Source organism: Gouania willdenowi, unplaced genomic scaffold, assembly GCF_900634775.1.
Source record: "Gouania willdenowi unplaced genomic scaffold, fGouWil2.1 scaffold_422_arrow_ctg1, whole genome shotgun sequence".
NCBI lineage: Eukaryota > Metazoa > Chordata > Actinopteri > Blenniiformes > Gobiesocidae > Gouania > Gouania willdenowi.
Window position 1 is genome coordinate 39,503 of NW_021145183.1, and position 27,953 is coordinate 67,455.

Sequence of the window (27,953 nt, forward strand, 5' to 3'; positions counted from 1 at the left end):
TGTGTTACATATCAAATTCAGAAACATCATGATTTCAGCTTTAATAGGAAGGTAGAGATATTGCAAAATGAGAGAGCTCGTAGAATGTGGTGAGCTTGTGTATAAAAAATTCACACAAATGTGAAATTATTTTTCATATAACAAATGATGGGAAAAAAATGTCAACTTGTAGATTCAAGATTTAAACCCAAAGAAAATATTCACACATGCATGGTTTGAATGTGAAGTCACAGAATTTCAATACTTGTGAATCATCGTTTACAACCACAACAAACGACTTTTCTCGCGAAAATCTGCGCTGCTCGAGGTTTGCAACGCATTTTGCGAAACGTCTGTTGCAAAAGAGATTTTGTACCTGAAGAAATGGATTTTGTTTTCCTCATTGACGCAGGATCTCAAGTGTTTTTAATTTTTATGATACAGATCATATACGTGTTCATTGTTTGATTGCTTTGTCACATTATACAGATTTTAGATTTTGTAAAATCTGTAAAAATCTGTTAAAAAAAAATCTGCAAAAAAATCTGTAAAAAAAAACCCCCAAAACAAACAAAAAAAAAAACTCTGAACGTCAAGGCCCCCATTAGCTCTTGGGCCCTTGGCACGTGCCCATTTTGCCCATGCGGTAATCTGTATGTATGGAATTACCAATTTAACATGTTGCTTATTTATTATGTTTTGTCGGTAAAAATTATTATATTATAACCTTGAAAAGTGCTCTAAAATGATAAGAGGATTTTTCCTCTTGCCCATACCTTTTTCCTCTGTCATTATTATTATCATTCCCCTAACTAAACCTGAAATGAAATGTTAATAATAATCAGATGTAATTGCGTCAAATTCGTCATCAAATTGGGAATGCGTCATCAATTTGGAGCGAGGTGTTTGGGCTCATCCTGCAGTAAGAAAGGAGCAAATCACCCTCTAACTAATGATTGAGGGAATCAATGAAAAAAAAACACTTTGGGCATGTGTATGAAGCCCTAATACCACTTTTATGATGTTTAAGCACAGAAAAGTTAAATTAGCTTAACATGGGCAATATAAAGGAGCAGTCTGCAACTCTTATAAAAGTGACTTTTTGTCATATTTACTAAAGCTGTCACTAAGTACGGACAGCTTTACATCAAATTAGTAGTTTGTCCTCCTGCAGCCTTTGGCAGATTGCAGAATGCACGGCGACCAAGCAATAAGAACCAATGAGAGGCAGGATTGCGTTTGATGGACTATCTGACAGCTGTTGCTCACAGTCCCCGCCCCCTTCCAGGAGCTGGAGTACCATCTTTTCTACAGTGTATGGTCTGGAGGAATAGAAAGATGGAATTAGCAACTGTTCTGCTTGAAAGGTAATTACTGCTGCTTAATTTACATTATGTTTGATTTGTAATTGTTATACTAGAACTATGTGGTGCATGTGTTGTTCATGTGCGCACAGCAGCCTCCGTGTGGGCTGCTGTAGTGCCACTGTGTTGTTGCTGCTGCTGCTGAGATGTGTGCACATTCAGAGAGAGAAGTGCTGCAGTAATATGCTTTTAACAGTGCATGTTATATTACCGTGATGTTGCTGTCAGACTAATGTTACCTTGTTAGCTCCCCTGAGGGAGGGACTTTGGAAAGTTTGGAGGCAGGGCAAGAGAGAAGCGGGGACGGTGGGGAGAGAGGGATCTGAGAGTTGCGGACTGCACCTTTAAGCCCCAAGGAAGACAACAGATTTTAGGTACTTTCTGTGATCTTTGAAGGGCATTGATGTTGAGTATATGTGGTCAGGGGCAGATGTCATTAAAGAGAGAAGCAACAAGGGGTTGACATAACCAAGATTAACACTTAAAAACAAACAAACAACAAGTAAGTGTCACCCAGTTCAGCAGAACATGCATTGTCAACCTCTTCTCACACAGCCCTGGGTAACAAGGGTGCAGCACTCATCCTTGGGGCAAAACGGCAAAGTCTTCACATGGTGTATGATGAGTATGGTGAGTCAGTATGTGCTTTACCAAACTGCTCCCAAAACACAAAACAACACAACAAACAGGTCTGGGATTTTGGAGTTAATCATGTGTCGCAAGAACAGCTGTAGCTTAGTCTAGAAATAAGTGAGTCATGCTATTAGGAGTCATCAAGCCATTGTTGGTGTTATGGGTGGAAAGTGTGATACGATGTAGACAATCAGGGTTCGAGACGAGTTACTGTAGGTTAAAGTCAAACTGAGTCATGCATCAGCTTGTTTTCACGCTTAACAGGTCAGAGGAAAATGTATCTACATAATGAAATGTATTGCTGCTGCAAACTATATGAAATGGTTGCAACTTACAACAGCGTTGTCACCCACCAGTGCCAAGCGTTGGGCTGACATTCCTTGTGACAGGGTCAGGGGGTTATGGATAAAATACCTCGGGACTTAAGGCACGCAGCAGCACACATACTGAGGGATTGGTAGCTAGGAGAACTCAGTGGAAACGCAAGAAAATGTTCATGTACTCAACCCAGTGGAACAAATCTTACTTTAACCTCGACACTAACCCTGATTTACATGTATTGACACTTTATAACAGGCTGGTGAAGACTGATGAAACAACACATGTAACAGAGTAAAGGCTAATTATACTTACAGCTCCTCACAGCACTGCATTGTGTGCCAGCTGACATGAAAAGAGTAATCTATCAGCCCACTATAAAAGAATTTAATACACACACACACACACACACACAGGCTGTGAAATAGGATTAAAGGAGTGCATTAAATGATCCCGTAAAAGCAGGCAGTGTGTTGCAGATATTTGAAGTTTATTTAGCTCTCACTTACGTCACACATGAAACAAAGAACCCGCTATTTTACATACCGTAGTAAATATGCTTGTCTACTATCTGTGGCCACATAGCATGTTAGAATTTGTAAAAAAAACAAAATAACAAAACAAAACCAAACCCAACAACAGAAGTCAGCAAAGCACAATGCAGAACTTCAATGTGAACCAGGTGGACAGGAAAACTTTAAAATGATTAAGTTACCACAAACGCACACAGTGCAGAGACTGCTTTTTGAAAAATGCCCCTGTCTGCAAAGATAAATGAACTCCGTGTATCCAAAGAAAGAGTTGACATTGTTGGATAATAGTGTATGATGTGATCAGTCGTTTCCATGCACACCTATAATAGATCATTGGAACAACTTCTAATATTTGAGACAAAACAGTGGGCGTCCTAAATCCAAGAGTGTTTGCAACACATGACTGTGCATTTACCAAGCTTGTAATTTCTTCCATGCTCTGCTGCAATAAAAATGACACTGAACAGTTCTATAGACACATCTGTGAAATTCCACTTCTTAAAAAGCCAAACTTATTCGGGTTTTGGTGAAAGAAAGCTTTTCCAAAGACCAGGATTGCTTTTTCGTATGTGCAGCTAATGTGTGTGAAACAGACAGGGGGCAACAAAATAGCAAGACACACACAGTTTATTTTTAATACAATTTTAGTTTAGTTGTTTTTATTGATTACCTTTCAAGACATAGATATACACGTAAAGTTTTCTATTTAAGGTAATTCATTTCATGGACTTTTGATAATGTTGTGCAGTGTCTTTTAATGTCAAGTTGTTTGTATGTGAAACATTAGTGTTTTTCATTAGGGCACTTTAAAATAATAAAAGAGGTGCCCAAATATAAGAACGAGGAAACGCCTCACAAAAAAACAAGCAAACAAATTCAATATGTTCCTCTCACACTCACACTTTGCTCTCCGGTTTTTAAATTGATGTAAAATCAACATTATTAAAAAAACATACCTGACAAAAATTGTCCTAAAGTTGTATGAAAAGACAGTTGTGGATCGATACATGACAAACTGTTTTCCTAAGCTATGTTTCTCCTCAGTGAAGGTGCCCATGGCAATGATGAAATTTATGGGTTGCCTTTAAGCTGACATTGCGATGCAGATGAGATAACGACACTGTGATTGTCAGCACTGACGTGAGAAGTTGCTTATCAGTCACTTGACAGTACATTTAAAAAAGTTACATTCCCAATATATTTTTGACAAGCTATAATTCCACACCCACCAACTGGGGTAGTATGCCTGTACTGACATGAATTCAAATATGTATCACTGTTTATAAAAAGGTCACATGTTGTTTGTTAAAGTCTGTATTCATACATGCTATATATATATATATATATTATTATATATATATATATATATATGTATGGAACAGAATTTACAATTAAGTTATGAGTGTTATAAAAGTGGAAAAGGTTATGTACAGATTGGTACATATATCAATATACACACACACAAGCGTGTACATACAGTACATGTACACTTGACCACCTACATATGTATATATTCATACATGCATGGGCAGACTATCTATATATACAGTCTGTCCATGCATGTATGTATACTGTATGAATATATACATATGTAGCATATGTAGGTGTATGTGTACATGTACTGTATATATATATATATATATATACCTCCACTGGCGCATGCTTGTGATGTCATCTGTTTGCGACGAGAACTGCAGTTTGCCGTTTATACTGTTTACACGGTGGCGAGACAGCGGCGCGTCACCAGGTTTCCCACTTTGGAAGGTGGTCTGGGATTCTTGCATTTTTACCCCATGAAAACCCCGGCGCAGTCTAAACGATAAGGAAATCTGGGAAAATATTTTGCTGTTTTCACCCGTGAGCGTTCTCGTGTAAACAGACAGAAATTCCTTGCTCTATAGATAAATTATTAGGCAATTCTGCTCAGGTTAAATGTATAGAACAATAGCATTGTCTTGTTCACAGACCTATGGCGTAGTCTAAATTTGTCTGGAAGATATTTCTTCGAAAAACTTTACAGTAAAAGTGTCACCCCATGCAGAGCATCCTTTTGTTTTCAATGAGGGGCGAGGGGGCCCTGGTTTCCCTCTGTGACCATATTTTACTTCTTCACAGAACGGTCCAGCAAAATAAATAAACAAAAGATATCATCGTTACAAAGTGGCAGTGAGTCTTATAGTCAATAAGAGAACACAAAAGGTGGTTGAGAAAAACATCATCAGTTATCACACAATTTGTTCACACAGTGTGGACAATGGTTTCCCAGATGTTCAAAGACTGCCCCACATTAGATGTTAGTGAGGAATAATACGTCAATATTGGATAGCTAAGCAAAGTCAGACTTACAGAAAATGAAATGCATTACATACTACACCAGGGGTGCACACACTGTTTCAGCTCGCAAGCTACTTCTACCAAGGCATACTACCCTAATTGTTTAGAAATAAGTCAACCAAAGATTACAATGACTCCTTAGTAGGTGTGGGTGTGGAATTATAGCTTATCAAGAATATATCGTGAATATATATAAGCTCTTCACAATCTACTGTTTAGATTTTAATATTTACACTATTACAATTATTATCATTATTATTACTATTACAATTATGAAATCATTATTTGAAATTTGTATATTAAGGCAGGGCAAATTTATTTGTAGCACATTTCATACATAAGGCATGATTAAAAAGTGCATAGAATAGAATAGAAACTGTTCAACAGTTTAAAAATCAATAATCAGCCTTAAATCAGCAGTAAAAACATTTTAAATCAGCAGTGAAAACGTAAAAATTCTCCCTCTCATTCATACGCAGCAAAGAAATAGTGTCTTTAACTAAAAATGTCTACATTTGATTAAAATATATTAAAAAAAAAATTTAAATATGTTTTAAAAAAATGCAATGAAGCGAAATACAGCTGCTCACTTCATCAAAGGTTGTAAATGAACAGATTGGTACGCTAGGGCCCCCTCAAATTAAGGTCAAAAGCTGAATTGTTAGGTTTCAATAAAGGTATACGTGACTGTACCGTTGTCATTCATTTATGAGGCCTTGCGGCCCACGTGCGCAATCACAAAAGGCCTCCACGATCAACCGGTAGATTGCGCCATTAACTGAATGACATGGATCAATCTCTTGCCCAAGGACATGCTGGCAGAGACATATTCGTAGTAAATACACTTGCTGGCAACATCTGAGAGCCTCGCTTCCACACTAGGGTTGCTTTCACGCTGGTATAGCTGTGGAATTGAGCCATTGGGCATTCTTTGGAAAGACCATGGTTCACCTGCTCACACTCTGACATCGCACCATGTGGCACACACAAAGGTGGCTGTTTCTACCATGCATCAATATTCCATTTGTTATTATTCTGTGTGAATCTTGATATTTTTTCTGGAGGATAAAGCTGGGAGAACTGAAGGAATGACCTCAGAGTCAACTTTGGAGCACCTCATCATATCAAGGGTCCCAGCCTGTGACACCCCTTCTTAGTGGTGAAATTATCCCATGTTTAGAGACTCATATCTGGGCTGCCTCTGTCCCCAGTGGTCACTGTTTGAATTCATTTTTTGGTGCTTGCTCCAAGGGCCAGCAACCACGGTCGCTGTCACTGTGGATTGACCACACAAGGCAATGGCTTCTCCAGCCCCCCTACCTCAGCCAGTGGGATCCCCTTGTAGTAGTGAGTCTGATTAGTAGTAAGCAAGTCTCAAGGACAGCCTTCTTCCACCTCCATAATATCTCTAAAATCAGGAATATCTTGGCCCAGAGTGATGCTGAAAAACTAATCCATGCATTTGTTACATCTAAACTAGTCCCGTACCCCTTCACACATTTAACCCAAAGTCATGTACCCCCAACTCCTGCACACTTAAAAAACATAATAATGTAATGTCATATACAATGTAGCCCGACAGTAAATTTTACCTATCCTGTTGAGAAATAGCAATAACCTAACATCATCATTAACATTAGCATAGCAATATCATTAACCGAGCATTGATACTGACCTAGTATTAGCTTTAACCTAGCATTAGCTTACCAATAGCAATAACCTAGCAGTATCATTAGCCTAGCAATAACATTTACCTAGAATTAGCATAAATCTAGCATTAGTTTAGCAATAACAATAACCTAGCATTAACCTTGCATTAGAATTCACTAACATTAACTTTAACCCAGCATTAGCCTAACAATAGCATTTGCCTAGCATTGGCATTAACTTTGCAATAGCAAAAATCTAGCAGTAGCTTTCACCTAACAGTAGCTTGCCTTTAACCCAGCTATAGCATTTGCCTAACATTTGCATTAACTTAGCATTAGCTTAGCAATAGCAATAATCTAGCAGTAGCATTCACCTAACATTAACTTTAACCCAGCATTAGCATTAGCCTAACAATAGCATTAGCCTATCATTCAGACGGGAGGTGGAACAGCTGGCTCTCTAGTGCAGTCAGAACCATCTGGAACTGAACCCGCTCAAGACTGTGGAGATGACAGTGGACTTCAGGAGAAATCCCCCCCACTCCCCCCCTTACCATTCTGAATAGCAAAGTGGCTACCGTGGACTCCTTCAGGTTCCTGGGATCCACAATCTCACAGGACCTGAAGTGGACCTCCCACATAGACACAACCAGGAAAAAGGCACAGCAGAGGATGTACTTCCTGCGACAGCTGAGGAAGTTCAACCTGCCCCAGGAGCTGCTGATCATGTTCTACACCTCCATCATTCAGTCTGTTTGTGCACCTCCATCACTGTCTGGTTTGGATCTACAACCAAACTAGACAGACACAGACTACAAAGGATAATCAGGACTGCAGAAAAGATCATTGGTGTTGATCTGCCCTCCATCCAAGACTTATACCTGTCCAGGGTCAGGAAACGGGCAGGTAGCATCACTGCAGACCCCTCACACCCTGCACACAATCTGTTTAAACTCCCCCTCCGGCAGACGCTACAGATCACTGTACACCAAAACTACCCGCCATAAAAACAGTTTCTTCCCCCAGGCTGTCACTCTGATCAACTCTAAACAGTCATAGAGTGTCAGACCTGTTTCTGTTACTGTGAAATAACCTGGAACTAAACATATCAACCCTGGAACAACCTGTCACTGCAAAATGTTCATGGACATAGTTTTTTCATTTAAATGTTCACCTGCACTACTCATCAATGCACTACTGCACTATTATCTTATTATTATTATTATTGTATTTTTATTTTATTTCATTATTATTATTATTATTATTATTATTATTATTATTATTATTATTATTATATATCTTGTTATTTGTATTTAGTTTGCACATATTAGTCTAACTACTCTTATATTTATGTTTATACTTCTTTTTTTTATTTATTTTTCTTTATTGTAGTTGATTGTTATTATTTAATGTTACACTACCTGAGAGAGCACAGGTCACCAAAAGAAATTCCTCGTGTGTATTCATACACCCTTGGCCAATAAAGTTGATTCTGATTCTAATTCTGATTCATTTACATTAACCTAGCATTAACGTTAACAGCTCTATTTATATTCTAGTTTCCTATGTTGTTGTTGTTTTTTTCACAACCCCCTATGACAATTTACGTACCCCACTTTGGGAACCTAGGCTGTATAAGAAAGGGGGCACTTGAGCCAAAAAAGTTTGAGAACCACTGAATAAACCAATGGTCTTCATACAGTCCGATGAAAAGCATTAATGTTTGCGTGTGCGTGCGTGCATGCGTGTTTGTAAACACACCCTAAATGACAGTGAACAGGTACAAAGATCACATCGATAAATGATAAAACTCTTAACAGACAAAGACTGGTTGGAGAAATATGCAGATATAATGATTCTTTACACAATGTACAATCATCAATGACACCAAACCTCATGTTGGCCCTAAGGACTTCATTGTGTGCATATTTCGCAATGTGCCCAGGCTCGTGTACCTGCAGAACAGATAAAACCAGTGGTGTCATATTTCAGCAAGCTCACAGCCAATTGAGAACAGTTTTCCCTAGTTACGAGTATACACCTGTGGCACACAGACACACACAGGCAGTTCCTATGATAACAAGGATCTAACAGCGGGAACCACAACGCTCCTACAGTGTGTAGAGGAAAGGACGAACTGAAGAACAACTCATTTTAAATGTAAGTTTAACTTTCAGCAAATATTTGAACTGTAGGATCTTATTTCAGATGATAGTTGTGTCATACATGTAGAAAAAGCTTTGGTTCCCCCAAAAACTGAGTTCCCCAAAAACCATGCTTATCTCTACATGCATGTTGGTTTATGTGTGGTTTTCTCAACAGAAAATGTCATTTTGTTAGGTGTTAGTGGGAACAAAAGACAGAAAATCCCCTGCAGCGGTGCACACTACGGAAAGCTGTCTTTAGTTGAAACTGAGCCACATGCTGTTGACTCCAAACTAAGCAAACAAAACGCCTGGAACTGAAAGTGTGGTCTCAGGAAAGCTGACATGCTGCTAAACTAGTTGAGCTGTACTCTGGCGTTTAGTGCACCTGAGGTTAATTAAATAGACGGTTAGCAGGTATACCCGCCACACCAAAAACACGTTGCTCAACAGGACAGCTCACATGGACCAACTCCCAGTTCTCTACATGTATGTTACTGGCTTTTAACATGCTTTGGAACAGGCGTTCTCAAACCGTTTTGGATCCAGGGACCTCTGACACAGAGATCATTTTTAGCCCTCAATGCCTTAGGAATGACCTATTCTTTGAACTTTTCAACTTGAATATTTAAGATCTTTGTCGTAAAGAGCGGCTGTACTAGTCTTTTATATAGCATCAAAATGATTTATTGTATTACCAATAAACAAATTATGTTTTTTATGATTTTATAGCAATTGAGCAACAGTCCGGTATTAATACTATACATGGAAAATATGTTTGTTTTATTGCTGAATTGGACTCTATATGTAGTTATACATAGCTAGAGTCCCTGGTGGTCTTCAGACCCCAGTTTTAGAACCACTACTTTGAAGAACTCCCAAGTGCAGCAGCCTTCTTTTGGACCAGTGGTTCTCAACCTTTTTTTGGATCGTGACCTCATTTTGATAACAAGAATTTCTGGTGACCCCAAAGTCATTTTTTTCAAGAATTAGTTTTTGATCATGTTTGAGCTCAGACTATTATTATTTTTTTCTTACTGCATTTTAGTTTAACTAGATTTATATTTCACAAAGTGAAAGTATAGAAATACAGTTGTTTAAGATTGTGTGTTGTTTTAATAAAAAATAAAAAATAAATTTAAAAAATATCAAAAATCTATTTAAATTTTTCAGAAATTTCAGGTGATCCCACATGGGGTCCCTACCACAAGGTTGAAAAACCCTAGATAGATTTGTTTTTATAATTTTTTTCATTTCCGGTCATCTCACACCTCGGGTGGGACCAAGCCTGACACTTTATTTGTAATTTTCCACTTTTCCTAAGTACCCCCTGTAGTGCTATTGCGTACCTTTAGGGGTACACGTACCCTTATTTGAGAACAATTTGCTTTGGACAATGGACGGAGTGTAATGACAGCTGGAGCACACCTGTGCAGGCAGGGCACTGCACACACGCCACTCTTTTTTTTCTTCAACATCATCAGCATTACACATGTGTGCAAAGACGTAATCATAAAGCGTCTTATTGTTACCATACACCAGCACTGTAACCGCACCATTTTCAGGAAATGTCTCGAACTGTTACCCACAGCCAGACAAGGGTATTTTCCACTGAGACTATCTTAAGGGGTCTGTTTAAGATACCGTGAAAATCCCCCAGTTTAGTGAGAACAGAGCTTTTCCCCGAAGTGGGCAAACTGAGCAGAAGCTCAAAGCTTTTCTGGTTAACAAGTCGCCTTATTCTTTAGCTCATCTGAGTCGTCTGATGCGCATCAGGGGGTGAGTGTCTTGTTGCACAGCAGAGACAGAGAAAACATATAATGGTATATATTTATCTAATGGATCAAAAACAGTTAAAATCTCCTACCCTTCTTGCTAGTGTTTTAGAGATGCTCTCAAATGAATGATTGAAGAATGACTTTCTTGCAGTTTGCCTTTTTCAGGGAATTATCTCCATATTTCCATTGCATTCCTTTCTTTCTTTCTTCCCTTACCAAGTTCGAGTTCTTTCCAGCATCTTTTAAAACCTCTGTCATTCTGCCAGCATGAATCAGAGATTTGCCTCCAGACAACAGTAGATCTTTTATTTTAGAAGTCAATGGCATACACTATCAGCTTAGGTTTCAGTCTTTATTGTCTAAACACTGTGCACTTGGAAATAAAAACCCTGGTATGATGCACTGCAGCAGCCCACGTCCTACTGTCTTTTGTGATTATCATCATTCAGTTAAAGTTCTGTACGTATTCTTTCTGTGACAGAGATCATGATACTACTTTTTAATTAGATAGTTATGCCCCCTTTTGTTATTCTGTCAAGCCTACTACACAGGTTTTTTTGATCTCTGGGTTAAAACCACAGTTTCATCAAGTAGTGTCAAGGAGGTTACACTGCATTCTTTTTTTCTCAGAAACCCTCAGTGTGACTTCACTTAGTTGGTGTTCTGATGCTATAGAACAACAGCTTTGTCTTAGTCTGATAAAGTCTATGTTTTCCAATGTTTTGTTCACAGTAGTGTCATACAGTACGTGGATACATGACGCACTAGATAATACTGATCTGTTGGAGCTTGTGTGTGTTCACTGTTTCACAATGGCTGCACACATGCAAAGGGAGGGAAGTGCAAGCAAATACAGGATATGGGTTTACAAGACCGAAGTGCATCATTGTCGCACACACTCCCACATCCTCAGAGTTATTACTCTGCTGGTTTCAATGGCCCACTGCTGCAAAATTCAATCCTAAAACCTTCATATTAGAGTTAACGGTGTGGCTTTCACACTCATTGTGTTTCCAAGGAGGATTGCTGCTTGATCTACACAGCTAACTGAGAAAGGTATTGCGAGGTTTTTTATTCATTTCATCAGCAGTCTTTGTTACTTGTTTTGAGGTGTAGCGAGCCAGCTGAGCGTGTTAAAGCTATAGGAAAAATAAAATGGTTTCGGCTTCACTTGGATAAACAGCAGCTGTTGAGGTGACTGTTGAGTAAATATTTCAAGAAACATTTCTCTTTGCTGGACCAGACTATTGGTATCCAATTTTACAAACCTGACTGGAAGCAAATAACAAACTGAGTGCTCTTCTGTTCTTGTTACATCATTGTTTTTAAGCGTAAGATGCTTTTGTTTTGACATAAGTAGTCAGGAATCTTTGCCAAGCTTTGCAGTCAAGTTTTCCCAACTTGTATATGTTTTTCTGTAAACTCAGCGGCTCTGATGTCTTTATACAGTTGTGATTTTTATCATGGGTGTCAAAGTCTTCGTCAGCCGTGCACAGTGGTTTAGCAGAAAGTTATTAAAGAGATTGTTGGTTGTCTGTTCTGCTGCGTTTATGTACATTTACAAAAAAATGTTTGGACATCCCTTAGTTATACATTAAATCTAGAGTGTTTTCATTTATATCTAACATTTTACACAAGATTCTGAAGTTCATAGGTCTTCTAACGTGATTAGACAGGTTTCAGGTTATTCCTGTCAGTGGGAAATTGCTTTGAGGGAGGTGGGATGAAAATGAGACCTACTTTCCCTCCTCCAGCAGCAGCAGCAGCACAATGAATGCCTGTTACAGTACTGTAGCATATATGGTTTACATGATTTGTTGATTCCTTCATTTACCATCTATGATCTTTGCAACCACAGCTATAAGGCAGCTAAAGGCACTTTATAGGCATGCCTCTGGTTTAGTATTTGTCGCAAATTGCATGTGATATGAAGGAGCAAATTTAGTCACCGTTCAAATGCGCTAGAATATATTACCCAATTTGAGAAGTATTGCATGCGTCAGGAACCATTTGGATACAGAGGCAGTGAACTGAGTTGATAAACATTTCCAAATTGGATCAGCATATTTTTTCAGTCAAAGTGAGACTGAACAGCAAATTGGATACAGAAAGGGATTTTATTTGCAGCTGTGAAGGTTTGGAGATTTACTTCAGCTATTCAAAAGGCCAGAACAGCACACACGTAAACTCCTTCAAACTCAATCAGCCATTTGTTTAATTATCCTTATTTTAATATTTAAAATGGTTCAAAATGCCAGTATGGCCTTTTAGTGCACGAATAATGCTGCTGCAGACCAGGGTGTTGTATTCTACAATGGCTGTAGCAAACAATTTACATAAGCTAAATTTGTATTACTTTGTTCCTTATTTGCATTATGGATGTGTAAAAGTTCCCTAACAATCAAGCACTTGCAAAAGGGAACATTGTTTGTTCCTTAAATTGTAGCTATAAAGCAGTAACTAGTAGTTGGCTTTACACAGTGTGTTGTGTCGGGTATGTATTTAGGGTTTGTTGGTCTTATTATCATATTTAATCAGCAGCACATTCCCATTGCAGGTCTTTTCGGTTCATTCCACGTAGTCATCAAACATAAGGAAACAGGACACAATGGGCATTGCAAACAATGAACATGCATGCCTTGAGTAACATGTGGCACAAAGGTCAATAGGAGCATTCCCTAAGTGCACAGTCTCCAACTTGGCATACATTACCATTGGTTCCTGATCCATTTCCAATTTCAATGGCTAAACCCTGAGCATGGAGGCTGTATCCGGAACTTCCAGTGGAAGAGGAGGTCGTTTTTGTGATTTCCCACTTACAATTATCAACATTGGTATTGTGTTGGACACAGATGGGGCTTTGTTTGACGGCATGAAAACAGCTGTGTTTCACATCTATGCGCTGGTGGTGGTGCAGAAGGGATGTAAGGTTTGTTTTGGGCCCCGAGCCACGAGGAAGTTGTTTTCCTAACAATAACAACTAGAACACAAAGGGAATTATCCTTTTCTATATTTGCTTTCAAATGTTGTCTTTTAGATGTAGTTTTGCATATTTAATTGTCTCTACATATGTCAGAGCAGCCATGCGTTCAATAGGGTTGATGGGAAAATGATGAATTGACACTTGTTATCAGCCAAGTGTGTTCTCAGAACACTGTTTCTGCTGAGCGTCAGGGAAAATGTTGTTATGTTTTGACCCTCTTTCCATCGTTCCCTTAGATCACATCCCAGATTAGCCCACATATTTTTTAACTGGTGAAAAAGAAGCAATGACTGGTTGGCTTAAAACTTGGTAGTTTTCCACTGACTAGCAGTATCTTATCCTAAAACCCTCACACAGGCCCTAATAATAGACGGCGTCTCTGCTTTCCATCAGACCCCATCTCAAGACCAAAACTTCCAAGACTTCCAACACATCAATGACTGAATATTAATAGCAGATATTTATAACTTGGTGTCTTTCTTCCCTTGCAGCATTTGAAGATGATGCGATTGCCGTTCCTGTGTCTCCTGCTTCTGCTTCCAGCTGTTACTGGTAAGCTCAAGTTGCTGCTACGCTTTGCCTTGATAAACTTCTATTCATGATCTGTACATCCCTGTGCCACACTGGTTACTTCCACTGCCTCCATGCAAATACTGTAGCCTATCTTCAGCATGCAACAAGAGTTTTGTACTTTCACAACTGAATTCCACAGCCACTATTAATTAAGGGCGCAACAGTCAGAATTTTAATGATGTACTTTACTAGAGGTAAGGTGAGAGAAAAAGTGGAACAGACAGGTGACCCTACATACATCCTTTGAATGTTGCCAAATTTTGCTGCACCATTTTAAGTATTTTAACAAAAAAAGACAGATTTGATTCCAAAATGTCATATAATGTGAACTTGTCCCATTTTCAGGTGTTGCAGACGATTTCGAAGGGTCAGCTTTTGAAGATGGTATGTATGTTTTGGACAAATTTAGGAAAGCAGCAGCACTTAGGAAAACGTCTAACTTGCTTACATTTGTGTTAGGATACTGTAATCTCAGAAAGATCAGGAATTCTTGCACAAGATCAATGTAGGAGTGTAGAAGAAAAGAGAAAATCTATCTTTATTTTTGCATTTAGGCTAATGTAGAGACACTTAATGCATCAATGAAGTTGTTGCATCACTTTGTCTCTTTTATTACTTGTAGATATTGTTAAAAACACATTTTGATTACTCTTGGATTACTCGTGGATTGCTCTAACTGGGAAACTATGCTTACTTGTGTTCATTTCCAAATTGAAAAAATATTTACTCATTTAATCTTAAAACGAGGAGCTGTCTATTCATGATGAATAATATTTGTGAAGCCACATATTTCCTGAAATTCATTGAGTTTTGCCATTGTTATTTTTGGTAACTGTTACGTCCCTAGTCTAGGGTAGGAACAAACACATTTAAAAGAAACACAGAGAATTGAATAAGGCAAAGGTCATTTATTGCCCAACAATTAAACACAAAAACAGAAGCATAAACGTCAGGGTGAACCAAGGCCAAAATAATAAATAAACTCCTATATTAAGCCTATACACAAAAACACTAGAAAAAAAAAATGAAATGGCAGCTCACCCCTACAGCTTCTTTACAAAATATAAACAATAATTCCAGGTACAGTTCAAACTAAAACGCTGGTTAAACCAGGAACACTGAATACAAGGAAATAACTCAAAACGCTGGTTAAACCAGGAACACTGAATACAAGGAAATAACTCAAAACGCTGGTTAAACCAGGAACACTGAATACAAGGAAATAACTCAAAACGCTGGTTAAACCAGGGACACTGAATACAAGGAAATAACTCAAAACGCTGGTTAAACCAGGGACACTGAATACAAGGAAATAACTCAAAACGCTGGTTAAACCAGGGACACTGAATACAAGGAAATAACTCAAAACGCTGGTTAAACCAGGGACACTGAATACAAGGAAATAACTCAAAACGCTGGGTAAACCAGGAACACTGAATACAAGGAAATAACTCAAAACGCTGGGTAAACCAGGGACACTGAATACACACACACACTTCCCACAGCCAGATACACTCTTGGTGGCCAGCAAGCAAGGGAGAGTCACACAGCCACTACTGCTCTCCACCAGCTTCTGGGGTAGACAGTCCTTATGTAGGGCCACACCCTGGGGAGACCCAATCAGCATCCTTGGTGATGGCCACTCCCTGCTGTCCTGCTCATTTGGATAGATATTACATTGTGGAAGAGCTCTCACTCCTCCACCAACACAGTAAACACAATAAGGCACCAGCCGTAACAGTAACAAATCATAAAGGAACATTTTTTGCTACTCATGAGGACATGTAATTATCTGTGGACAATGCTGATTCACACCACATAATATTTTGCGCTTCCTGTCGTTTTTGGCCCTTCGCTGCCTTCTAAAGATTTCTGATCAATAGTGTAGCTCAATGATTACTGTTGTATCCTCTCTTTTGTGCAATGCAGTAACTCCTACGCTGCTCACAATAAAAGGCTTTCCTTGTGTTTGTTTTAATATGAATCAATTTTCTCCATTTGCAGATGATGAGGATTCAGTCCAGAAAAGTGGTATGTTTATTTTTTCTTCTTTTTTTAGTAAACGTGAGTGTCCGACTATTGCCGCATACAGTAGTGGCAGCCATCCAGAGGACAGTTTGGGAGGCAGCTAGGCCATCTGTACTTATTGTCAGTAACTCTGCATTGTGGGGAGATTGCTACAGTCCTTTGAGATGTGAGAAAGGCAGTGGCCCCTGTTGGCTTTACCTCCCCTCGACCATTAAACCCTGAATGGAATCAATTAGCTCTCTAGTGGGGCTCTGTGGATTCCGCTGAAAGGCCAATGAGCACGTCGACATCTTTGCCGTCCTGTCGGTTAGCTAATAAACATTGGCATTCTCCTTCTCTGTCCATGCTTCACGCTGCCACTCTTCATCTGGGCTTTGATAGGCGCGGCGTAGAATTACAGATCTGTTCAGTGCAGCAATACATCCTGCTTGTTGTTGGAGAAACAACTTCTATGCAGCTCAAATCTTACTCAGTAAATACAGAAAAGGTTTTCATATTTTAGATTTTTCAATAAAATGTGTAATTGAACTGGTTGCAGTTATAGTTTGTTTTTTTAACACATGATTTTTTGCAGAATGATGTTCAGTAGAAACTTCCCTTTTTAAATATGTTTTCAATTTGCAGTGCGAGGTGGACTTCCTGGCACAGCTGTGGACAAGACCATAGGTTATGATGAAACTCAAATGGTAAACAAGTTTATTTAAGTATACTGCACAATATTCTATTAATAAAATGGCAACATAAAACTGATAATATTAAGAATATACCACTTTTTATTTCTTTTTTTTTAAAGACAAGTTGACGCTGATTATCATTATTGCGGCAGTGGCTGTCTTGACACTCTCAGTTGCAGCAATAGTCGGTAAGTATTATTAAAATACTTAGGTATTAGTCATAGAAATATGAAGCACTACTTTCCCAGTCCTACAGGGGACAAAAACACAGCTGTGTAGCAAAATCAACAGTTCTGCCAAAGTAAATATAGATTTTTATAAATGCTATTTTTTTTCTTTCTAGCAATTCTTCTAATAAGGCGCAAAATGAACAGTCGGCAGCAAGGGTAAGTTGGAATCACTTTTAAGATGCAAATTTTAGTATTAAGTACGTAAGCTTTTCTCTTTCAAGAAGTTTATATTGCACAAGTGTGTTGAGAAATTCATGTTTTCACTTAATGCTAAGTCAGACACTAAGTGACAGAACCAGTCTAGTAGGTAACAGCTTTTTTCATTGCTCATGCCACTTTGCCCTAGATTGTCAAACTTGTCAACATTAAAACCAGTCGAAAATACTCACCAGTGAATCAGAATCAGCACCCACCCATCTGAGCTCGCCTGGACTTGTTTAGTCATTAGTAATACAACCAGAATGCTTCACCCCCCTTTATCCATTCATCCATCTGAAGCATTAAACAATAGCCTTTTAGACAGGGCCTACGCATATGTATGACCACATAGGACAGGACCAAACCTGCCTTTATGCTGCAGTCAACTCTACTCAGGAATAAAGCAGTGCTGTGAATATGATCATGACCTAATGACAGGAATCGGCCAGTGGCAACCATACAGCAGAACAGCCTAAACCAGTTAGACACACTCACGTTGCGTTGGCCCTCTCCACACTTAAGATTATTCAACTGCAATTGACTTTAAGCATGGTGTTTACAGAGTGATTTATTTAGTTAGCTTTGAAAGGGGTAATATTTTGACCTTCTGCTTGTATCAGAGGGTTAAAAGTTCAAATTACTCTTTGGAGGTTTGCTTTCTATTGAAGTAGAGACACCCAAGTCAAAAATCAAGGGTTAAATTCCTCTGCAGGATTACGTGCTGCCTCCAGGGGGGCTGCAGTCAGCTCTGGCTGTATGTGTGCTGACAGATTGCTCTGTAGAAAGGAGGCTTAATCACACAGCAACCTTTGGCTTGTTGGATCAACAGTGCCTGGCAAGGTTTAGAAGTCCCACCTGGGGATGAGATGTTTTTTGAGATGATGTAGTCATCGTGAACTTGTCACCACCGTGCAGCATGAGATAGTTATTCTGTTTTGGGAAAGCCAACATACAGGGATGCTTCTGTTTTCTTTAGTAGTGGAAACAAACAAATAACATAGTGCCTAAAAATACCACAAGACTGCATAATGTTCATTGTTCCTCACCTCATACTCTTCTCCTGTGACCTAGCTGTTATTTGTGTATCTCTTGTTCTTCAGGATCTACTCAGTGCCCACAGAACAGGACCAGAAAGGGGCCGTCTAGCCCCTAACAGAGAAGAAGCAGCTTTCTAACACACGGGCCAGAGACGAGCGCTGCATCAAGCTGCCTTATGGCCACTCTTTGACTCAGGACAGTTGGACTTCTTTGCACAACAGCTTGCTTTACATCCTCTCAGCTCAGTGCTCAATCCTTCACAACCCTCATTTTGCATTTAACATATGCAATGTTTTGTTTTTTTTTCCACTGTTGTGTACATTTGATTTGTCCCATCGGTTTGTACGTCACACACATCATTTAGGACATTTGGAACACATTCAAACCATCTAATTGGATTCTATTTGAGGAATCCAAATCAAAGCAAATAAATATGGCTTGAAGCTTCTTTTGTTTAAATGGATAATCTAGCACAGCCAGAGCTCTGAAACAAGAAATTATGCGAACCAGTTCTTCAATGAAACTGTGTTTGCGTTTGATTCGGAGCATGTGGAACAGAACTGTCTGCGTGAAACGGTTGTTCAGCGAGACAAACCGTGCTAATCCAAATTAAACCATAGTGCTCACTTCATTTTCTTATTCACTTGTCTGACATACTCTGTTCCTGGCCCATTAGGAATGAAAATGAGCAGTGTCTTTTCAACTTCAGTGGAAGAAAAACTTGTGTTGAGCTCTTCCTTTTGGAATACTGCAAATTAATGAATGTTGCCCCAACCAATGCTGCTTTTTCTTTTTACCCCGTCTTGCACTAAAAGGCATTCACTTCCGTCTTGCAGGTTGTAAATTGAATTCTGAATGCTTTGGAAAGTTAGATTGATGCCTCCCACGTATGTAGAATGAAGCTTGGTGTGAGCGAGGAATAAAATCCTAACGAATTTACTAAAGTGGGATGATTGGGAAAACACCAACACCACCTTTGTTCCGCTTAAGAATTGTGCAATTTAAATTCCAATGAAAGCAGTAACATAGTATGCATAAAAGATTCTAGCATTGTAGCACACTGGGTGCATTCTGTTTGCGTCTTGACTAAAGTTTGAGGAAAGTCAGCATTCAACTATCAATCAGGAGCGATAATGGAGTCTTCAACACTGACAATAGTCAATCAGTTTAAACTCTGGATTTGTTGGAGCATGATCTTAGTCTTCTCGTCTACTAAATCTTGCATCTAATTATGGCAATTATGACAGTAGTTGGCTGCTGTCCCGTTATGGAAAATAACAGTTGCCTTTGATATGGTGCAAAATAGAATTCTTCTATTATCCTGAAATCTATGGTTCCCAGATTATCTAACCGACAAGAAAGGGCAGATATGATCACTAGTAGGACATTTACGTAGTCTTGTGTAAATATCAGCAGTGCTGAGTGTACAGTATGTCCACTTTTGCTCAGTAAGATCTCATTATTTCAGAATTTCAAAGGGAGGATACTTATGTGGGAGGAATGCAGCGCAAAACATTTCAACCTTTATAAGTTTGTGTAGTCATTACGTTTGCCTATTATTTGTGTTGGACAAACAAACCATAGTCCAACAAAGTATTCTCCAGGGTATTTGATCCACCCTGCATCATTCTTTTAGGCAAAAACAACTGTTACGTCCTCATGTAATCTTATTTTTTTTCCTTTCTCATTTTATTCATTGATAATGACTGCGAAACATGTAGCTTTTAAAGGGTTTTTATTTTTTCTTTACTCACAGTTTCATGTATACTACATTAATATGTTAACTTCTAATTATTGCCAATTGTGAAAACATACTTCTATTTTTAGAGCATTTTGTCTCTTCCCTGGGAAATTTTGTCATATGGGGTTTTGTTTTAAAAAGCATAATGCACATGAGGGGAAAAAGGATGGAAACGGGTTTCATTTACAAGATTGTAGTCTGATTTTATGCCTTGAGCACACCCTGTCAAACTACCTTAAGTGAAAATTGGCCTAGTTCTATCTTCTGTGTAAGTGGTCAGAAAAACTACCTTGAAGGCCGACAGACATGAGCAGGGTTACAAACCCAACGCTTATCCAATATTGTACATAATACAAGAGCTCACATGGAAGATGCTGGTCTTCTGTCCTATTAGAACAGTAGATCTTTCCATCTTTCTAATGCATTAGTACTACTATAGTAGTAATAGTAGTCAGTGATTTAATGAGAACATAGAAATATGGTCTGCTCCCATGTGCAGGGTGTGATCAGGACATTTTCCCTACCTGTGGAGAGAGCAAGGCAGACCTGGCTGCACCCTGGATAATCATTTGCACATACTTTAACTACTAAGCTTCACACCCTCTGTTGCCATAATAGGGTCTATCTGCTGCAAATAATTTTGAAATCAACATTTTTTGTTTTGAATACCCGTGTTAATGTATGTGCACTTTTACTGTGTATCCAGATCAAGTCAAGTATGTATTTGTAATATGGTTATTTTGCCAACACGTGATCTGTTAAACACACACACACACACACACACACACACACACACACACACACACACACACCACACACACACACACACACAACACACCAACACCACACACACAACACACACACACACACACACACACACACACACACACACACACACACACACACCACTCTCAGCTTCTATCTTTGGTTCACTTTGCACAAATGCTCTCATAGTTGACTACTAATGTATATTGTATGGTCACAACGACTCTGGATTGTTTTCATTTTAACATTAAATATGAAAAAAAAAAAAAAATGGCTTTGCTTGGTAATACCACATGGGTGTGAAAGTAATGAGTCAATAATTGTTGTTTAGTCTAAAGCTTTACTCAAACAGGCAGAACCATACATTAACCACAGTTTTTCTACTTCTAATACATTTCAGTTTTTCTGTTTTAAATGAAAAAGTTACAGTGTACAGGAAATAATAGATGAGAAAGACCCAGATTCATTTCTCTATTGCCAAAAATACCACCCTGGGTTGTTATGAAATTACATGATTACTCCACAAACCATTTATTACCAATCCCAGCAGCTTATGGCTATGTTGCAATTAACAAGATGAAAAGACTATTAAATTTCAGCCTGTTTCATGTCAGAAGGTGAGATTAAAACATGAATCATAACTCATTATTCAAAAACAGTTAATCAGTTCTTTTTCATACACTTACAAAAGATGTTCCACTTTTTTTGGTTTTTTTATTTGTCAGCAAGAGTCCCATTTTCTTGTTTGGTCACTGGCTTTCCATGATGACACATTGCAGTTTGCACGTGCACACAACAGCTGCCAGGTGGTGATGGAGTGTTTTTGTCCTGATGGTGTAGGTTGGTGGCTTGGCTGGTTAGTTACAGGCTAGTTGTTACTGGGCCACTCGATAAGACCTATAACAGACCAAAAACATATGAAATCCAATCCATTCAAGTAATACAGGATGCCTTTGAAACATCAATATGAGAGAAACTTTTAGCATGTTCTGCAGTTGCATAAAGCCATTTTGATCTATTAATCATCTCAGAGACTTCAGTCAGCATTTTGTTGAGCTGTGTCCAAAGTGACTGATTGTATTCCATTTATCATTTGGAAGCGAGTGATATAAATTATATCGTTCCACTGCTGTTTCTAAGCAGAAAGCTACAATCAGAGTTACTCGCAATGCTCTACAAAATATTCATCACATGACACATAAACTACACTAGTCTGCAGTCCAAAGATGTTGTGGGTTTCCCATTATCTGATTATTTGCTACTGACAGTTGTTTTAGGTAGAGAAGTGGTTCCCAATCATTTTTGTCCCATGTACCCCCTTTGCATTTTTGTTAAATTGTGTCCCCCCCACCCATTTCTTAAGTACCCTCTCTATAATTTCATATGATCTTTCATTTGTGGAAGAGCGGGCTGTGTCATAAAAAATGGTTCCTTAAAGCTTAATCTACCAATTCAAACAGCGAAAGGAGTTTAAAGCGGAATTTATTAAAAAAAAAAAAAATAGAATAATGTAATTTTTATGTGATTACTTTAATAGTATGTAAATATGGTCTCCTTATCGTCTCCTATTATCAGAAGTGTGATGAATTGGCCTCTACAGCATAAAATAATGCTGTTTCAATAAATTACAAGAACATCTAGTATTTTATTGAGAAATGTGTAGTGTTAGTTGTAGAGAATTTAGGAACTGGGAACATTTCATGATTATTTTTAAATTAATTAAATCTTTCCGAGTACCCCCTGCAAAGTGCTCCTGCACCCTAGGGGTATAGGTACCCCTGTTTGGGAACCACTGAAGTAGAGGGTTAGAGTTCATAATAATGATTTGAGTTTGGAAAATAATTTTAAAAATACAGTACATTTATTGGCTGATTTGTTTTAATTTTCATTAAGAATGTTTTAGGTTTGAATAATGGAAACCTCAAGCTTGTGATTCCTTGCAAATAATGTGAATCCAAATCAAACCACTTCCACGGAGACATATCTGCTCAAAAGAATATCATGGCTGTCACTTCAGCCTCAAGGACATAAACAACATTCAAACATTGAGTGCAATGGTGTACAAAAAGGTTACGGCTGAGAGTTTGCTTTGCAGTGCTTTGTGTATCACCAAGCGCTTTCTGGCATTTATCTTGGGGTCATGGGATGCTGGAACTTATCACATCTTACATCTTACACAGGGCCTGAGGGAGAGTGCACACTAGACAGGTTGCCCGCTCATCACAGGGCGTACGCACAGAAACCACACATGCACACACTCGTGCACACGTGCGTATAAACACACCAGAGAAACCTTCTCCTCATGAAGAAACGTAGCAGACCAAAGACTTCCTTTACCATCTGATCCAATTTTCTGAACCATTGAAACAGTATTCTGGAAAAGTTTGATTTTATATTACTTGAGGTCTTTTATGTTGTTTTATAATTTACTTGTTAATTGCACATTCATTCATAGTCCAGCTTTTTTCTCTACATTTTCCTCCATGACAAGAAAGAAAACATTTTGTAATTGATTTGTTAAAAATCTTACCTTGATGACTTACTGCGACACTTGGGAAGTCGGCACGCCTTGCCACCTAAACCCAAAGACAAGCCAACGAGCAGAATAGGTGAATGGACGTTGCAGTGTATACCCCAAAAAAATGCAACCTCATGTTTGAAATACTTACAAGTGAGGACCATTATACCCATGACAAAGAGTACAGCAGCAATGGCCAGTCCAATGGATCGCAGGTATGTATAATCTAGACATGAGAAGCTCACATCAAATGTGCACAATTTTAGATAATATTGGCAAAAAAGAAAACATAAAGCTTCTTACCATAGGTGAAACCTTCATCCCATTTTGGGTCTACGTGAGGAAAGTGCAGAGAGAAAGAAAAGGGTTCAACAAAGCACAGGTTGACTGGTCTGATGTAATGTTGATGGTAAATCCAAACCCTATCTGTGGTAAGCCAGTCCAGCATGAGGACACATCCTTATCTCTTTTTGCATAAGGTACAACCAAGCATAAATCTGTTGGCATAAGATACCTCTGTGCCACGAGTTTTGTTTGGAAAGCATAGACTATACTGATACTGTCTGTGCTGAGATAATAAAACTGCAGTGTCCGAGGCATTCAAGGTAAGAAACTTAGTTACCCCATACAATCGGTGTAATCTTTCCACTTTTGGTGGTTTCCACAGAAGAGAAGGATGTCACTGTTGGTGCAGAAAATATAATAGAAGACATTAGTATCATTGACGCAAAACTATTTATTTTTTTCTATATTCATGGTACATTTGTAACTCATAGCCATTATTTGTGCATCAAAACCATTTAAAGTGTTGACAGATTTCTTACTAAACTGCAAATGCATTTATATTTTTTATTACATTTGTACAAAAAAATTTACCAGAAAAAGTCTTTGAGGAGATATGAAGTGACATATGAACAGTGACGTGCCGTCAGGGTAGGCAAGGTAGGCACTGCCTACCCAAGGGTGAATTGATATTTTGATTATTGTTTTAATTATATTTTTTTTTTTAATTATATAATTATAAATTATTTATTTTTCCATTTACAATAGCCTACAGTACCTATAAGTTTGAAAGTGTCTGCATTTTGTGCGTTTCATAGCAGTACATTAATGAATTAGTGAATTGATATCATGTGACCGCTGCTGCTATGTTTCTAGCTAGTGGGCGGGATAACACTACAGTCATGATGACAGCGCTAGAGACGATAAAGAAACTTTGTTATGAGGAAAAACGACAGCTTTTAAAAGATGGGAGACCAACACCTGAGCTACCAGACCTTCAGCAAAGGTAAGGTCAGAAAATGTTTCATACTTTCACAGTGAATGGTATAAAAGGAAGGATTGGCTTTGTGGATGCTCCTCACTGAGGCTGTTCTAAGTTGTTGTTGTCATTTTCTCCAGTTTCCAACACAAACAATGGATGTGCTGTCGTGTCATGAGATATATCTTGTTGGGAGAGTATGGAGGCTATATTAAATAATTATTTATGTTTCTTTTATGGTTTTATGATGTTGATTTTGTTAGATGGCTAAATACTTGTTCATGTGGATCTTGTTGGGTTTTTTTTCTTATTATGGATTTTATATTTTGATAAGCGCATTGAGATGACTTTGTTGGAAATTGCTTTATACAAGTAAAATTGATTTGAATTGAATTAACACTTGACAGCAGAAACATATATGGGTGCCTACCAAACCCTAGTGGTCACGGCACATCAAAGCTTGCAGTCCTTTTCTGTGATCATCAAGGGATTTTTTTTTTTTTGGCTCTTCTATTATGGCTTAAGTGGATATTCAAGTCATGTCAAGGTGAGCAGGAGTTTATCTACCAGTCAGATTCAAAGAATCATTCAACAAGAGGGAAAATGTCAAACATGTTACCTGAAATAAATGTAGTTTTGCTTTGATCTGTGGTTATCTTTTCACTGGGAACTGACAGTTACAAAAAATGACATTGAGTTTAAACAGGATCATGTCCTTGTAATACAGTTACATTTTGGTGTCAAAACAACTCTTTACCTGTTGAAGTCTTTGCTTCTGCAGTGAAGTTGTCAACTGCGTTGCCAGTGAACTGGCTTGTGGTTTTTTCAGGAGTTTCCATGGAAGTGTTGACTCCTCTGGTGACTCTACTTCCCACTCTTCCACCTATTGCTCACACGAAGCATCAAAGTAGAAGAAAATTGTAGGACATTGAGAGAAACAAATGGAGGGACAGAGAGTCAAACTTAGCCCAACCAACTCTATATTTTAGTGCTGTTCATTCATTTCATAAACCCCATTGGAATTACGTAAACCTTTGTGTATTTTCTATGAGCTGTACCATTTAAAGCCACAGTGATGGTTGTGCCATCTTTGCTGGTGTTATCTGCTTGATATGCAAGTGTGGGAGCCTGTGCCTTTGACCCTGTGGACAAAAAAACACACATTTTAATCTCAATGTATCCAAACCCGACAAAACCCACAGTAATGTATCCAAACAGTATATTTTACTAAGTCGAACATTGTGCTTCATTGTTCAGGTTTCTCCAGACAATGCTGTGCTGTGGTCCTATTAGACGGTAAACATCAGACTGAGTCTAGCTTTGCAGGATAAAGAGGCCTGTGAGTGGCTGTGAGGGAACTTCAGACTGGAGAGTTGTTGTGTTAGACTGCAGCACAGAGGGAGCGTTGTTTACTCACTTGGCAGCTCCCAATTAAAACCAGGCTCCACGTAACTCCATGCAGCCAATGCTGCGGTTTTAATGAACCCATAGCAAGCTACCTGATCAAAGGTAGAATAAATCAAAGTTAAGTGTCTTTGATTTTGATCAGTCTGCCAATCTAAAAAGTGCGTATGAATTTCATTGATAGTATTGATTATGCTTGGGCAAACAATTTTTTTTTGAAAATTGTAACTACAAAGAGAAGCTGAGTGCTTAAAATGTATAAATCAAAGCTGAGTAGTCCTTTATCCATTTATATTTTATACTTACTAGTAGACCATCACAGCACTACCATATAGTCCAGGGGTAATCAACCTTTCTGAATCTGTAAACTACTTCATATATGCATAGTCCAAAGAGCTACCAGTTAGAAAAGCACTGTTAAATACTCAATAATTACGGCTTTAATTAATTAGAGGACATGATATAGTGTAGGCTAGCAGTAACTTAAAATGGTAGGAAATGTTATGCTGCGTTCACACCGGATCCATCACGAAATGTCCGTACGTTTAGATTACATACAAAGTCAATGGATAGATGAGTTCCAGATGCAAAATCTTTCCAGTGCGGCGGTTCTGTGCGATCCACACGTCTAGTGCGTTGGCCGTGTGAGCGAGCTCCTGATTTTACGCATATTTGCACACCCTCACATTCGCAAGAGTTGAAAATGTTGTCTGTTCACACTAATCACACCGGTTTATTTATGAGAGGAGAAAAAGGAGCGCAGCTCCTCCCTTCAGCCGGCAGTGACACTCACCGAGTTGGATGTGTCGTTGGTGGGCGGGGCTTTGTTTCAGACGTGCGTATGATGCAAATGGGGACATTTTTTGATTCTGCAGACCCTTCGGTACGTTTCGTACTGCAGATGCGTCCGGTGCCGCAGAAGACGCATTCGGTGTGAACACAGCATTAGGGTTTCAACACGAAACACTTAATTTCTCCTAATTATTGCAGCTTCATTTTCAATACATTTAATAGAAAATTCCCATTTTAATTTTTTACTAGCTTCTAACAAATAACCTTTGGTTAAGTCATTGTAAAACATGTAACATTTGTAAAATGTCACATTTTAAAAAATTACCTTGTGTTTAAAAAAAAAAATATATATCTTATACATATCATATTATTTAAAACATACCATAACCCATACACCAAATCTGCAACACTTAAAAACATTTGTCACAATGTTTCAGTGAAAATAAACAGTTAAAGATGGTTCATTTAAGACTAAAACTTTATGACGCGCAGTATTTAACTTTACTAAGTTCTAACTGCATCTGTCATATGTATTGATTTTTGTGAGTTTGAATCCTGGAAAGTAAATCAGATTTTAGATGGAGCTCATTGGGTGACTAGAGCTCGTGCAAACCATGTGGTGACCCTGCATACAGGCAAATGATCACAATCAAACACATATTCCGGCCGATGGTTGATTATGAAACAATAACATGAACCAGGCCTCTGTGCTGTTGGACTGAAAGAGAATGGGACAAAAAAAACAAACAAAAACAACATACAGTACAGTATGTCTGCATGAGGTATTTCATCAAACCCAGCTCAGGGTTACTTCCAGGTTTTACCTGAGGGTCCGGCTCAGTTAAACCCAGATCTAACGTCATCAAAGAGAAAACACCTTGGTTGCCATGGAAACGCTGTGCTGCAAACCTACTACCCAGACCCGATACTTATTTTAACCTGCTGCAGATAGCAAACGCACTCATATGAAACCACGTCATCATTTTTGAAATACGCCATTTGGTGATGCTTTAAAA

The 27,953-nt window shown here is 38.5% G+C and overlaps 1 protein-coding gene and 1 long non-coding RNA gene across 2 annotated transcripts; one reads left to right on the plus strand and one right to left on the minus strand.

The window, feature by feature from the left end:
• Positions 1 to 8,814: 8,814 nt before the first annotated feature.
• LOC114460312 (uncharacterized) lies at positions 8,815 to 19,413 on the plus strand. The gene is made up of 8 exons (XR_003673581.1): positions 8,815 to 8,970; positions 14,207 to 14,267; positions 14,634 to 14,672; positions 16,293 to 16,319; positions 16,941 to 17,002; positions 17,110 to 17,178; positions 17,334 to 17,376; positions 18,519 to 19,413. It is a non-coding gene; the product is annotated as an uncharacterized LOC114460312 (long non-coding RNA).
• A 1,892-nt stretch (positions 19,414 to 21,305) lies between these two features.
• Positions 21,306 to 25,920, minus strand: LOC114460311 (FXYD domain-containing ion transport regulator 5-like). The gene is made up of 8 exons (XM_028442240.1): positions 25,800 to 25,920; positions 25,499 to 25,624; positions 25,361 to 25,411; positions 24,103 to 24,162; positions 23,784 to 23,813; positions 23,632 to 23,706; positions 23,493 to 23,538; positions 21,306 to 21,859 (listed from the first exon to the last, which is right to left on the minus strand). Exons 1-8 carry the CDS (start codon positions 25,903 to 25,905, stop codon positions 21,838 to 21,840), a joined length of 516 nt encoding a protein of 171 aa, XP_028298041.1. The 5' UTR covers positions 25,906 to 25,920; the 3' UTR covers positions 21,306 to 21,837.
• Positions 25,921 to 27,953: the final 2,033 nt, after the last annotated feature.

Excerpts from the sequence above, each read along its gene's own strand:
- LOC114460311 (XM_028442240.1), bottom strand. The coding sequence starts at position 25,905 with ATGTGTGTTTTTTTGTCCACAGGGTCAAAGGCACAGGCTCCCACACTT. Across the intron at positions 25,625-25,799 it reads CATCACTGTGGCTTTAAATG|GTGGAAGAGTGGGAAGTAGA; the intron begins GTACAGCTCATA and ends TGTGAGCAATAG. Across the intron at positions 23,539-23,631 it reads GGGTATAATGGTCCTCACTT|GTGGCAAGGCGTGCCGACTT; the intron begins GTAAGTATTTCA and ends CTTTGGGTTTAG.